Source organism: Saimiri boliviensis, chromosome 10, assembly GCF_048565385.1.
Source record: "Saimiri boliviensis isolate mSaiBol1 chromosome 10, mSaiBol1.pri, whole genome shotgun sequence".
NCBI lineage: Eukaryota > Metazoa > Chordata > Mammalia > Primates > Cebidae > Saimiri > Saimiri boliviensis.
The window spans coordinates 28,218,427-28,232,599 of record NC_133458.1 but is presented as its reverse complement, the minus strand read 5'-3'; the positions used below and the strand labels follow the sequence as shown (position 1 = coordinate 28,232,599).

Below are 14,173 nucleotides of genomic sequence, written 5' to 3'. Positions count from 1 at the left end.
CAGGTGCCTGCCACCACACCTGGTTCATTTGTGTATTTTTAGTAGAGACAGGGTTTCACCATGTTGGCCAGGCTGGTCTTGAATTCCTGACCTCAAGTGATCTGCCAGCCTTGGCCTCCCAAAGTGCTGGAATTACAGGCATCAACCACTATGCCCAGCCGGCAAACAATTTTCAAAGGCTGTAACCATTCCTCTATTTGTTGGACATTAGTTTTAGATGCTTTTTGTTATTAAAAAGGAAACTGCCATGCATGTCTTCGTGCTTACACCCTCTAAAATAAATGTAAAAGTTAAAAATACATAAAAGTACAAAGTAAAAATCACCTTAAATCACATCACTTAGGAAATTCACTATTCATATTCCTCTATGCTGATACATATATTTGAATTTCAGATTTCTGCCCTAGTAGAATTATAGGTCAAACGGTTTGGCCTCGTTTAAGGCAACGTGTGATTCCTTGGCCTTGAATTTTGTTCTAGTGATATCTAACTTCTTTGGGGAATGATCTTAGCTTCCAAACCCAGAACGTGCCAGAAAGCGCCACAGCAAGCAAGGTCCTACTTTATCCCTTCTAAAAACGAAGCCACCGAAGTTTGGAAAGGTGTTGGGTTCTCAATTTCACAAAGAAAAATCAAGCCACTTCCACCCTGGAGCCGCCGCTTCTCCTTTAAATGCCCGCCCACGTGATCGCAGACGTGCACACGCGGAGGAAATTCACGCTGTCAGGGCAACAAGCCATTCCTCCCCCACTTCCCCTCCCTGAAGACTTCTTGGCGTTCCCTCCCTGGAAGTCACAACTCCTCTGGAGACCTTCTCTTCCTCACCCTCTTCGTCGAGTCACCTACCCTACTCCTTTCTATTAGTTGCCGGACTCAGCGCTCCCTCTCTCCGCCCAAATCCCACTTTACGGAGGAAAGGCCGAAAGGGACTACAACCCCCAGGGGGCGCTGCGGGCTCCTCCCCCGCGGACCGCAGTGTAGGTCGGGGCCTGAGGTCCCACGGTCTTCTAGCCGCGTGCGTCCGGGAGCAAACGCACTACAGGTTCCGTGGCACCTCGCGCGAGGCCGGACCGGATCGGGGTGGGGTGGGGCGGGGCTGGAGGGGCCGGGGCTGGCAGGTCGAGGGAGCGGGTGGGAGCGGAGGCGATGGAGGGGAGGAGTGGGGGCATGGGGGAGGGAAGAGGAAGGGAGGCGGGAGGCGGGGCAGACCAAGAGCAGGAGCAGGAGTCTGAACCGGCGGTTGCAGCCGAGGCGGTGATGTCGGTGCAGGTTGTGTCAGCCGCGACCGCCGCCAAGGTGCCTGAGGTGGAGCTGAAGGACCTGAGCCCCTCCGAGGCGGAGTTGCAACTAGGACTGAACACGGCGGCTGTGGGCGCCATGGGTCCCCCGGCCGGCGGCGGAGACCCTGAGGCTCCAGCTCCCGCCGCGGAGCGGCCCCCAGCCCCCGGCCCGGGCTCGGGGCCCGCCGCCGCTCTCAGCCCCGCCGCCGGGAAGGTGCCTCAGGCGTCGGCCATGAAGCGGAGCGACCCACATCACCATCATCAGCGGCACCGCGACGGCGGCGAGGCCCTAGTCAGCCACGACGGCACCGTCACCGAGGCGCCGCGCACAGTCAAGAAGGTACTGGGGCCGGGCTGCCTCTCTAGGAGAGGAAGGGAGGGAGGGGAACCGCAGATCATCTCGGCACGGCAGCATCACCCTCCACGCCCTCCTTTCTGATCGCAGGACCAGAGATACCCCTTGTCCCCTCAAACCCACCCTCTCAGAGATGCCCCCAGCCGGCCCCTAGTACTGGGAGCGGAGACCCCAGGAGGCACGGCTGTACTTCGCTCTGAATAACATGGAGGTAGCGCTCTTTCCTACTACTTGGAATAGGCAGCGGGAGGAGAGGCACCTATTACTACGTCCCGCGCCCCCAGCACGCTCCCAGGTGTGATTTTCCAGCCTATCGGGGAGGACACCTCGATGGTATAGAAAAAAAAAAAACCTTACTGCTCGCGGGAGTTCACCCAGCAATAAGGATGAAAAGAGCTTTAATACTCGGAGAACGCCTAAGCTGTAGTCACCTTGCGTGGAAATCGTCAGTTGTCTGGTTTCCGTACAGTTGATGACTTTGTGCCTTTCTGTGGCCAACCATGTCCATATAGCAACATGATGCTGTGCCCTTCATTTCCAGCTACTGCGATATTCTCTCTTCCCTGAATATGTAAAGGGATAATGGAGAGATTCTCCTCACCCTTTCATCTTAAGAGCTTTGTCATTATTAGGCTGTGTATGAAGAGAATGAATATCTTAATGGTTCCTTTATTATAACCTGAAAGTGATAGGAGGAAATGCTGGTACTTTTGGGAAAGGCGATCATTGTCGGGTGTGCGGTCTCAGGCATCAGCTTCTTTCAGACAGTTTTGTGGGTGTCTCAGAATACCAAGACGTAACCACCTAGATGGATGATACCCCTGTATGACCCGTACATTGCCTATCCATAGTTGCCTTTCTCTCTCAAAGCTTGTCTCCCTTTCTCTGTTAAAGCTAAATGAGCACAGAAAAACAGGGCAAGTATCGAAAAAGACAGAAGTGTGGATCATGTAGAAAAGGCTTACAGCTCCAATTTCCTAGGCACAGAATGGACACAGGGATTAATGTGTTTTTTTTTTTTTTTAATTGTTGTGAATGATTTTTAATTGCGTTATCAAAACAGCAGCAAAGAGACGTGAAGTGTGCATTGGCTTTACTGTGTAGGACTCAGCTGAATTGGAACCTTGGATCTACCATAACTTTTTGTTGTCATAGCCTGATGATTAAGGTACAGCAGATAATCCTTTCATTCTAACTATACAAATTTAGGTGATAAGTCAGAGACAAAACCGAAGGAATTTATATAATGGTTTAGACAGTGACTTTGTCATTTGCAGTATGAAACTCCTCTGGGGAAAATTACAGTAGAAAAAAGCAGCATCCTGCAGAAATGGATTTAAAGAAATTCAAAAAGTAAAGTAAGAAAGAGAGACAGCAGTACCTGTAACACCAATGCTGGGGGTACCTAGATGCGAGTCTGGCAATTGAAAGCACACTTCTGACGAGTTGAGATACTTTGTAATTTTAGTCAAGTCTTTTTCTTGTGATTAGGACTGTTTTTGTCTAAAATCTGTAATTTGGTTAGATGTGTTTAGGCTAAAGTGTTTAACAAATTGCTTTTAGAGCATGAGGTTTACAGTCAGGCAGACCTGGATTTGAATCCTAGTAACCCCACTACTACCTTTTGGGTAATTTCCAAACTATACAAATCACAGTTTCCTCTCTACAAAAGGAAAGAACTAATTCTGATTGAGGATTAGAAATATTTGTAAAAGGTTTAGCATTGAACTTGGCACGTAAAGTCTTAAGAAATGATATTATTTCTTATTATTATTAATGCTGTTTTTATTATAAGTAACGGATTTTATTTTATTCTTCCCGTCATGGCTGAAGTGCAAGCCACCATGACCTCCTCTGAAAGGTACACACAGTTCAATATAGTCCATATAAATAAGTTAAAAAATCATGGCTCATGTTTGTAATCCTGGCACTTTGGAAGACAGAGGCGAGCGGATTGCTTGAGCTCAAGAGTTTGAGACCAGTCTGGGCAACATGGTGAAATCCTATCTCTCCAAAAAAAAAAAAACAAGAGCCTGACATGGTGGTGTGTGCCTATAGTCCCAGTTATTCAGGAGGCTGGGGTGGGAGGATCACTTGAGCTCAGGAAGTTGAGGCTGCAATAAGTACTCTAGCCTGAGTGTTGGAGTGAGACCTTGTCTCAAAAAAAAAAAAAAAAAAAAAAAAAAAAATTAAAAAATCAAAAAATCAAAGATCACCATACTGGAGTCTGATTTTTTTTTTTTTTTTTAAATTCTGAGTCAGTTTCACTATTGTTGCCAAGGCCGGAGTGCAATGGCCTGTACTCGCTCACTTACGGCAACCTCCGCCTCCTGGGTTCAAGTGATTCTCCTGCCTCAGCCTACCGAGTAGCTGGGATTACAGGCATGCGCCACCACACCTGGCTAATTTTGTATTTTTAGTAGAGATGGGGTTTCTCCATGTTGGTCATGGCTGGTCTTGAACTCCGCACCTCAGGTGATCCGCCTGCCTCATCCTCCCAAAGTGCTGGGTTTACGGGTGTGAGCCACCGCGCCTGACCCTGTTTTTCATAATTCTAGATGTACTTCTTGACCACTTTCCTTGTTGTTGAACCATCTTCCTGTTTTTTCAGCATCAAATGTATGTTCCATGATTCTAGATTTACTCAGCAGCCTCAAGGCTATTGGAAAGCAGGGCTGAGCTTGCCTTACAATGTTAATTGCACCAAAAAACAACTTCTCTGCCGAAAGTTAAGCAGGTAAAGCTCTGGGCAAGGATACAGCTGGATGATGAAATTCTGGGCATTGCTGAGCTGCTTTTCAGGTGCACAATCTTTAACCTTCTTTATATTGAATTGATTAAATCAAAATAAGTACCCAAGACTGCCCTTCTTTCCCTGAGTTGAAAGTCATCTCACCAAGGGACTGCAGTGTGACATTTTGATTTGTTGAGCCTTTGTTGATTCTCAGATTGTCTATGTAAATAACCACTCTGACCTTGACTCCTTGATTTTTTTTTTTTTTTTTTTTTTTAAGAGATGGAGTCTCGCTCTGTAGCCCAGGCTGGAGTGTAGTGGGGTGATCTCGGCTCACTGCATCCTCTGTCTCCCGGGTCCCTGTTCAAGCTATTCTCCTGCCTCAGACTCCCGAGTAGCTGGGATTACAGGCATGTGCCACCATCCCCAGCTAATTTTTGTATTTTTAGTAGAGACAGGGTTTCACCATATTGGCCAGGCTGGTCTTGAATCCTGACATTGTGATCTGCCTACCTCAGCCTCCCAAAGTGCTGGGATTACAGGCATGAGTCACTGTGCCCAGCCCTTGCTGTTTTTCTTACAGTGTATGAAGGGACTGAGGATACTAGTATTGAAATAGCTGCCTTTGGCTGTGGAACTGCTGTTGCATTTGTTTTGTAACTGTCACGTACAAACATTTATTTTAAGTAACATTTCACATCCATAGATAGTTTCCCTTACTCCATTCACGCATCATCAGTTTTCTTAGTTTTGCTACTCTGCTCAGCCACACAAGGGAAATAAACTTTTTATAAGAGCCCGAATTCCCAAGTGCAGTAGTTAATGGGAAGGAGCATATGGTGTGCAGGTTACTCAGTCACATCTTATCTTTGCCACCCGCCTCCGTCCTGTAACTTGTGGTGCTCTGGCGAGGGCGGGGGGTAGATCATGTCACGTGGCTGTGATATATTTATGTATAATGTCCTTTTTCATAAGCTGACATCAAGTGAACCTAGCAAGCCAAAAATCTCTGTAAGAAGTAATTTGGGCAGTAGGAAGATAAGTTCCACACGGAATGCAGTAGTAGTAGTTGAAAGGGATTTCTTCCTTGTTGTTCTTGAAAATGAGAGGGGTGTTGGAGCACAGCAGGTAAAACAAGGCAGGAGAAGATTTATTTCAGAAAAGTTAAAACTTTTTGATAATAAGGCTGCAAGCCCAAGAATCTCAGCTGTTTGTGTTTACATCAGTATCAGTAATGACCATGTTCAAACAGACTCTTCATTGCTTTTGGCACACATACCCACCTTCCCTGGCTTTGTTGCTGTCAGGAGAGAATGAGTTGAGCCATGTTAACATTTCTTGTCCTGAATTGTTTAAGCTCTTGATTTGGTTAATTATAGAGTACTGAAATGGAATGTCTTAGATATAGACATGGGAATGTGGGAGCAGTATGACTCTTTTTGTCTGTTAGAAAAGTACTGTGGCCGGGCATGGTGGCTCACGCCTATAATCCCAGCACTTTAGGTTGTCAAGGCAGATGGATCACCTGAGGCCGGGAGCTACAGACCAGCAGCCTGATCAACATGGAGAAAGCCCATCTCTACTAAAAATACAAAATTTGCCGGGTGTGGTGGTGTATGCCTGTAATCCCAGCTACTCGGGAGGCTCAACCAGGAGAATTGCTTGAACCCGGGAGGTGGAGGTTGCGGTGAGCCAAGATTGTGCCATTGCACTCCAGCCTAGGCAAAACTCTGTCTCAAAAAAACAAAAAAAACAAAACCAGAGAAAAGTATTGCTTTGAAAAGTGTTCAGTAAGGCAATTGGCAGTTGGGCTCTAATAATGGGTAACCAATAATTAGCCTTTTTTTTTTTTTTTTTTTTTTTTTTTTTGAGATGGAGTTTCACTCTTGTTGCCCAGGTTGAGGTGCAATGGAGCCATCTCAGGTCACCGCAACCTCTCCTCCTGGGTTCAAGCGATTCTCCTCCTGCCTCAGCCTCCTGAGTAGCTGGGAATACAGGCATAAGCCACCACGCCTGGTTAATTTTGTATTTTTAATAGGGACAGGGTTTCTCCATGTTGGTCAGGCTGGTCTCGAACTCCTGACCTCTGGTGATCCATCTGCCTCGGCCTTCCAAAGTGCTGTAATTACAGGTGTGAGCCATTACCCTTTTATGTGCCAGGAATTGTCACAGGGGTTCTGTAATCCTTACAACAGTACTATGAGATATAGGTGGGATTATATCATTTTACAGATGCAGAAATGAGATCCCGGGAAGTTAAGTACCTTGCTCAAGGTTATATATCTAGAAAGTGGCAGAGATAGAACTTAAACCCAGACCTGTCTGTTTTCAAAGCCCATGGCCTTTTCATTACGCTACACTGATTCTTTCTAACTTCTTAGTTGCTGAGTTCTCGCTTTCTGCCAGAGGTCTTTCAGAATACTAAGTGAACTTTAAGGTGTGTCTGTCTAGCTAAGGCTTAGGTCATCTCAAGACCAAAGTCAGTCAGGTCTGAGTCAGAGCTTTAGGAAGATGATGGGATAAGATCGTACAAATGTAGAACCTGAAAGAATTGTAAATTTAGAAGAGGAGAATAAGAGCATCTTATACAGAAAAGCATTTCAAGATCAGTGATACAGCTTCACACTAGTAATTTACTGATAATCTGAGAAATTTATCCATATTTTAAAAGTTATAAATAAATCTGGAGTACCTGAGGAATATACCCTTTCTTCCTGTTCAGCTAACACTTTTTCCCTATTCTTTAAGCCTCACCATTTCTATGAGTCAATTTTTAATAAGAGCTTTTGAAAATTACAAGGGGAAGAATATTCCTACTGTGTACCAGGCATTGTACTTAGAGTTTTCTATATACTATTTTATTTAATTCTTTTAAGAGGCCTTGAAGATAGCTAGTGTTATCCTTGTTTTATCAAAGAAACTGTGGGTTGGAGAGAGTAAGGAATTTGTTTCAAGGTTACACAATAATATGCTGGATCTAATATCCTTAAACTGTTGCTTTTCAATTCAAATAGTACTCTGTTCAAAACCCAGGATGAACCTTCTACAATTTTTTTTTTTTTTTTTTTGAGGCAGAGTCTTGCTCTGTTGCCAGGCTGGAGTGCAGTGGTGCTATCTCAGCTCACTGCAACCTCTGCCTCCTGGGTTCAAGCGATTCTCCTGCCTCAGCTTCCTGAGTAGCTGGGACTACAGGTGCACACCACCATGCCCGGCTAATTTTTTTATTTATAGTAGAGACAGGGTTTCTGCAAATTGGCCAGGATGGTCTTGAAGTCCTGACCTTGTGATCCACATGCCTTGGCCTCCCAAAGTGCTGGTATTACAGGTGTGAGCCACCATACCCTACATTAAATCTTAATCTGTATTTTTTGGGTAGATGTTTTTTGGTATTGCACTGACAGTTTCTTTTTATTTATCGGGTGGTTGAAGATTTTACCATATGTTTTTGTGAGCATTTACTAATTTTCTGAGAAGGCAGCCCTTATTTTATATTAATATAATTTGTGAATTCTATTTTCCTGGAACCTGGGAAGGATTGAATATTAAGAGCAACTTTAGGCCGGGCGCGGTGGCTCACGCTTGTAATCCCAGCACTTTGGGAGGCCAAGGTGGGCGGATCATGAGGTCAAGAGATTGAGACCATCCTGGACAACACGGTGAAACCCCATCTCTACTAAAAATACAAAAAATTAGCCAGGCATGGTGGTGCGTGCCTGTAGTCCCAGCTGCTTGGGAGACTGAGACAGGGGAATCGCCTGAACCTGGGAGACAGAGGTTGTAGTGAGCCAAGATCACGCCACTGTACTCCAGCCTGGTAACAGAGCGAGACTCTGTCTTAAAAATAAGTAAGAGCTGTTTTAGGAGCTGAAGTTGCAGTTGAGTGTTTAATGTCTTGAGGAAGATGATTACTGCTGCTGCTGCTGCTACTACTACTACTGCTAGTACTACTACTACTACTGCTTTCATTCTCAGCACCCAGTTAATTGAAGAAATGGATAGTTCACTACAAAGGGACAGTGAGTTTCTTTATTATATCATTTCCTTGAAAATGATTCCCTCCCCTACAATGAGAAAACAAAAAAGCTTGTTGTAATCTTTATTCAGAACTTTTGTCAAGTTAATTTTATAAAGAATATGCAGTTTCTTTCTTGGTGGTTTTTGTTTAAATAACGCAGAGGTACAACTGAGGCAGATGGGAAGAGAACAATCTTGGCCGTTGCCCTGATCCACCACCCTGCTGTCATGTTCAGGTGGTAGGCACAATTAGAGGAGCTAAAATTTTTCGCTCATCAAGAGGTTTAGTAAGCTTGATCAGATTTCTGTGGAATTTGCAGGAGCTTTTTATAGTCTGAATGACCTATGGCCTGTGATTTGGTGAGAGCAGAGCAGAGCAGAAAGCAGCAGTGGATTGACATCTCTTCCATAACAGTTCCTAAGTCTAAAATTACTTTGATTAAATTAGATGATTGTTTGTATGGGTTTAGTCTCCCTTTTCCCCAGCTTTATCGTGCAACAGTTCAGTTAGCTATTTCTCTCTTGGGCACTTGCACTAATAGCTTGTGATTTTTTTTTTTTAATTTTTTTTGAAACGGAGTCTCACGCTCTTGCCAGGCTAGAGTGCAGTGGTGCAATCTCAACTCACTGCAACCTCCACTCCCTGGGTTCAAGTAATTCTTGTGCCTCAGTCTCTGGAGTAGCTGGGATTACAGGCACATGCCATGACACCCAGCTAATTTTTGTATTTTTAGTAGAGATGGGGTTTCACCATTTCGGCCAGGATAGTCTTGATCTCCTGACCTCACGATCTGCCCGCCTTGGCCTCCCAAAGTGCTGGGATTACAGGCGTGAGCTACTGTGCCCAGCTGATTTTCTTTTTTCTTTTTTTTTCTTTTTCGAGGGTCTATCAGTAGAATCTATTGGTTTGGGGCACCTAGTTCTTAGCTTAGAACCTATATAGAGGAAGCATATTTAAGGTGCTAGTTGACTTTCTCTGAGTATAGGTCTTTTCCTTAAAGCCTTTCTGATTGTTGCAAACCTGAGGCTAAAACTGGTTTCATCTTCCCTACACACACTTACCTTCTACAGTGCTCCAAGGTGGAAACTTGATCTATTGGCCACCTTTTCTTGGAAACTCTTCTCTTGGCTTCAATGACACTTATTATCGCTGCCGTTTACTGAATACTTACTCTATGCCAGGAATCTCGCTCATTGCATTTAGTCCTCAAGACAACTTTGTCTGATGAGTAGTACTATCTTTATATTATAGATAAGAAAATATAGGCTCAAAGAGCGAAATTAACTTGTCCAAGGCATTGTCAATGAAATGCTGGCCATAGCAACGTTGGGCAGCTTTGCTGCAGTGCCAATACCCCTGATGCTCTGGCCAAACTTCCATGTGAAGTCAGCTTCAGTTGCTGCAAAGACCACTTTGGATTTCAGGATCTACCCTCTTCCAAGGGGAGGCCTAAACACCTTGCCTCACATCCCTGTTTGTTTCAGTCACTGCCTGATGTCCGTCATCCATTCCCTTCCTAATACTAAGTCCTTTACCACTCTCTTCATCCTCTTAGCTGATTCAATCTCCTCAAACCGTTCCACCATGTTCTTTACAATATCCCCCTCCTTAATCAGCAAATCCCCATGTGGTCTCAGCCTCTAGTAGCAAGATCAAGTTACAGGGGCAAGAGTGGCAAGTGTTAACGCTTAGTAGCCAGAACTGTAATGGTGCAAACCAAGCTGCAGTATCTCCTACTTGGCACTAGCAGTCACATCTTTGCCAAACTAGTTCTGTAATTTTGGGTGGTGTCTTAGCTGTGTAGCACTTAAGTTCTTCACTGCAAAAGTGACCTCACGTTCTTTCTGCAAATCCTTTTTCTGTTTAATTCAGCCAGAGCTGACCTCTGCTGCTTGTAGAACTTGGAGTGATGTACTGGTTGAACCTAACCATCTACCTTCTTACTTGCTGGCGCTCATGGAGCTGAGAGTTGCTAGAGAAAATCAGCAAATCAGATAGATCATTGTCACTAAAAATTTATAACCATCTATTTCATACGCATAATCAGCATTACTTAGCAATGTTATACATTTCTCTAGTTCACTTTCTAACTCAATGTGAATTATTTCTTCATATTATCTCTATTTCTTTTTTTTTTTTTTTTTTTCTTTTTTACTGAGACAGGGTCTCCCTCTGTCACCCAGGCTGGAGTACAGTGGTATAGTCACAGCTCACAGCAGCCTCAAACTCCCTGGTCCAAGTGATCCTCCTGCCTCAGCCTGAGTAGCTAGAACTATAGGTGTGCTACCACACCTAGCTAGTTTTTTATTTTTTTGTGGAGACAGTATCTTGCCATGTTGCTGGTCTCCTATTCCCAAGCTCAAGTGATCCTCCTGTCTCACCCTCCCAGAGTGCTGGGATTATCAGCATGAGCCACTGCACCTGGCCTACTGTCCCTGTTTCTAATCTCTCATATTTTCTTCTTCTTTAACCAATCATAGGCTTTATGCTTCATTATAAAAACAGAAGCTGCCAAATGGGAATTCCTTCATCCTTGTACTTCCGAAGTCTACTAACCTACATGCCTCTGGGACTCATTTTTTCTCCTTCATTCTGTCAAGACCAATCCCTTCACAGGTGCTGTAATCATTCTCTTCTCCCGCTTCCCCTCCTTTCTTTCTTTTTTTTTTTTTTTCCCCTCTCTCTCTTTCTTTTCTTCAAGAGATGAAGTCTCACTCTGTAGCCCAGGCAGGAGTGCAGTGATATGATCGTAGCTCATTGCAGCCTCAACCTCCTGAGCTCAATAGATTCTCCCTTCTCAGCCTCCCAAGTAGCCGGGACTGTGGGTGCATGCCACCATAACTGGCTATTTATTTTTTAAACTTTCTTGTAGAGATGGGGTCTTGCTGTGTTGCCCAGGCTAGTCTTGAACTCCCAGCCTTAAGTGATCCTTCCTCCTTGGCCTTTGAAAGTACTGGGATTATAAGCATGAGCTGCTGCACCCAGCCACATTTTAAAAACTTTTTGTAGAGATGGTGTCTCACTTTGTTGCTCAGGCTGGTTTTGAACTCCTGGCTTCAAGCAGTCCTCCTGCCTCAGCCTCCAAAAGTGCTGGGATTACAGCTGTGAGCCACTGTGTCTGGCCTCTCCTGTGTTAAAGAATTTCTTCCGAGGCCAGGCGCGGTGGCTCAAGCCTGTAATCCCAGCACTTTGGGAGGCCGAGGCAGGTGGATCACGAGGTCGAGAGATCGAGACCATCCTGGTCAACATGGTGAAACCCCATCTCTACTAAAAATACAAAAAAAGTAGCTGGGCGTGGTGGCGCGTGCCTGTAATCCCAGCTACTCAGGGGGCTGAGGCAGGAGAATTGCCTGAACCCAGGAGGTGGAGGTTGCGGTGAGCCGAGATCGCGCCATTGCACTCCAGCCTGGGTAACAAGAGCGAAACTCCGTCTCAACAAAAAAAAAAAAGAATTTCTTCCTTTGCTTTATTTCATCTTTCTACTAGGTCTTTTCCTTCATAATTCACCCTTGCCCTACTGTCTCCCATTTTGAAAACCCTGTCCTTTTACCTGCATATATTCTATTTGCAGTCATGTTTTTCTATTCTCTTTCACAGGCATGCTGCTTAAAGGAGTTTTCTCTACATGCTATATATGCTTTTTCCTCTCATGAACTCCTAAACCGACTCCTGCAATAATATTCTGTTTAACCTAAACAAAACCCTCCTGCTAAAGTTGTTAATGTCCATTAGATTGGGAAACATGGTGGTCTTTTTTTTTCAGTCATCTTCTTGGACCTCTTAGCAGCATTTGACACTGACTCCTTGTGAAACACTTTTTTCCCTTGGCTTCTATGACATTGCTCTTTACTAGCTTCCATCTTATTTCTCTAACTGCTCCTTCTCTTTCTTCTTTTTTTTTTTTGAGACAGGTCTCATTGTGTTGCCCAGGCTGGAGTGCAGTAGTAGTACAATCGCTGTAATCTTGAACTCCTGGGGTCAAGAAAGCCTTCTACCTCTGACCCTAAAGGACTAGGATTACAGACAGCCACCTCATCCAGCCTCCTTCTCATTGTTGTTGTTCTTGTTGTTCTTTTTTTTTGAGACAGGGTATCACTCTGTCATCCATGCTGGAATGCAGTAGTACCATCATGGCTCACTGCAGCCTCGACTTCCCAGACTCAAGCAGTCCTCCCACCTCAGCCTCGTGAGTAGCTGGGACTATAGGCACATGCCACCATGCCCAACTGATTTTTGTATTTTTTGTAGAGATAGGGTTTTGCCATATTGCCCAGGCTGGTCATGAACTCCTGGGCTCAATCGATCTGCCTACCTCAGCCTCCCAAAGTGAGTTTTATAATAATTTGTAAATAAATAAAAGCATATTCTCTCTCTCTCTCTCTCTCTATCTATCTATCTATCTATCTATCTATCTATATATATATATATATATATATGTAATTTTGCAGGTTCCTTTTTTTACTCAATAGCATGTCTTAGGGCTCTTTCTGTATCAATACCTATGGATCTATCTCATACTTTTTAACTCCTCAATTAATTTCTTAAGTCTATATTGTGGCTTTTTTTTTTTTTTTTTTTTTTTGAGATGGAGTCTTGCTCTGTAGCCCAGAATGGAGTGCAGTGGGGTTATCTTGGCTAACTACAACCTCCGCCTCCTGGGTCCTGTTTCAAGCAATTCTCCTGCCTTAGCCTCCCAAGTAGCTGGGATTCCAGGCAATGCCACCATGCCAGCTAATTTTTGTATTTATTTATTTATTTTTTCTGAGATGAGGTCTTGCTCTGTTGCCCAGGCTGGAGTGCAATGGCACGATCTCGGCTCACCACAACCTCCACCTCCCAGGTTCAAGCAGTTCTCCTGCCTCAGCCTCCCTAGTAGCTGGGACTACAGGTACATGCCACCACGCCCAGCTAATTTTTGTATTTTTAGTAGAGACGGGGTTTCACCATGTTGACCGGGATTGTTTCGATCTCCTGACCTTGTGATCCGCCCACCTTGGCCTCTCAAAGGGCTGGGATTACAGGCATGAGCCACTGCACCTGGCCTATTGTTGCTTCTTTTTCTTTTCTCTTTTTTTTTTGAGACGGAGTTTCGCTCTTGTTACCCAGGCTGGAGTGCAATGGTGCGATCTCGGCTCACCGCAACCTCCACCTCCTGGGTTCAGGCAATTCTCCTGCCTCAGCCTCCTGAGTAGCTGGGATTACAGGCACGCACCACCATGCCCAGGATGTTTTGTATTTTTTTTTTAGTAGAGACAGGGTTTCACCATGTTGACCAGGACGGTCTCGATCTCTTGACCGTGTGATCCACCCGCCTCGGCCTCCCAAAGTGCTGGGATTACAGGCTTGAGCCACCGCGCGGCCTCTATTGTTGCTTCTTAAACCATTCTTCTGTTGATGCACATTTAGCTAAATTTGTTTTTTCTTTCTTTATACATGGTGCTGTAATAACTATCTGTATGCATTTTTGTGTGTGTGTATATACGTGTAGAAATGTTTCTCTAGGATACCTATCTAAAATTATAATTTCAGGGTCAAAGATAGCCTTTTTTTTTTTTTTTTTGAGACAGAGTTTCTCACTCTGTCACCTGGGTTGGAATACAGTGGCATGATCTTGGCTCACTGCAACCTCCACTTCCTGGGCTCAAGTAATCCCCTCAGTCTCCTGAGTTAGCTGGGACTACAGGCTCATGCCACCACACCCAGCTACCTTTTTTTAATTTTAATTTTAATTTTTTTGAAACAGTCTTGCTCTGTTGCCCATGCTGGGGTACAGTGTTAGGATCTCAGCT

General features: G+C 44.6%; 1 protein-coding gene across 4 annotated transcripts in view; it reads left to right on the top strand.

Annotated features, from left to right (window-relative positions):
- Positions 1-1,117: 1,117 nt before the first annotated feature.
- The window catches only part of AHCYL2 (adenosylhomocysteinase like 2), a 210,032-nt gene continuing 196,976 nt past the window's right edge, over positions 1,118-14,173 (top strand). For 3 of the 4 annotated variants that reach the window (XM_074379078.1, XM_074379077.1, XM_039472814.2), the window contains exon 1: positions 1,118-1,620. In XM_074379078.1, coding sequence (XP_074235179.1) covers positions 1,147-1,620 — 474 coding nt within the window. In that variant the 5' untranslated portion in view covers positions 1,118-1,146. The remainder of the gene's footprint in view (positions 1,621-14,173) is intronic. The other variant, XM_039472815.2, reaches the window with a different exon arrangement.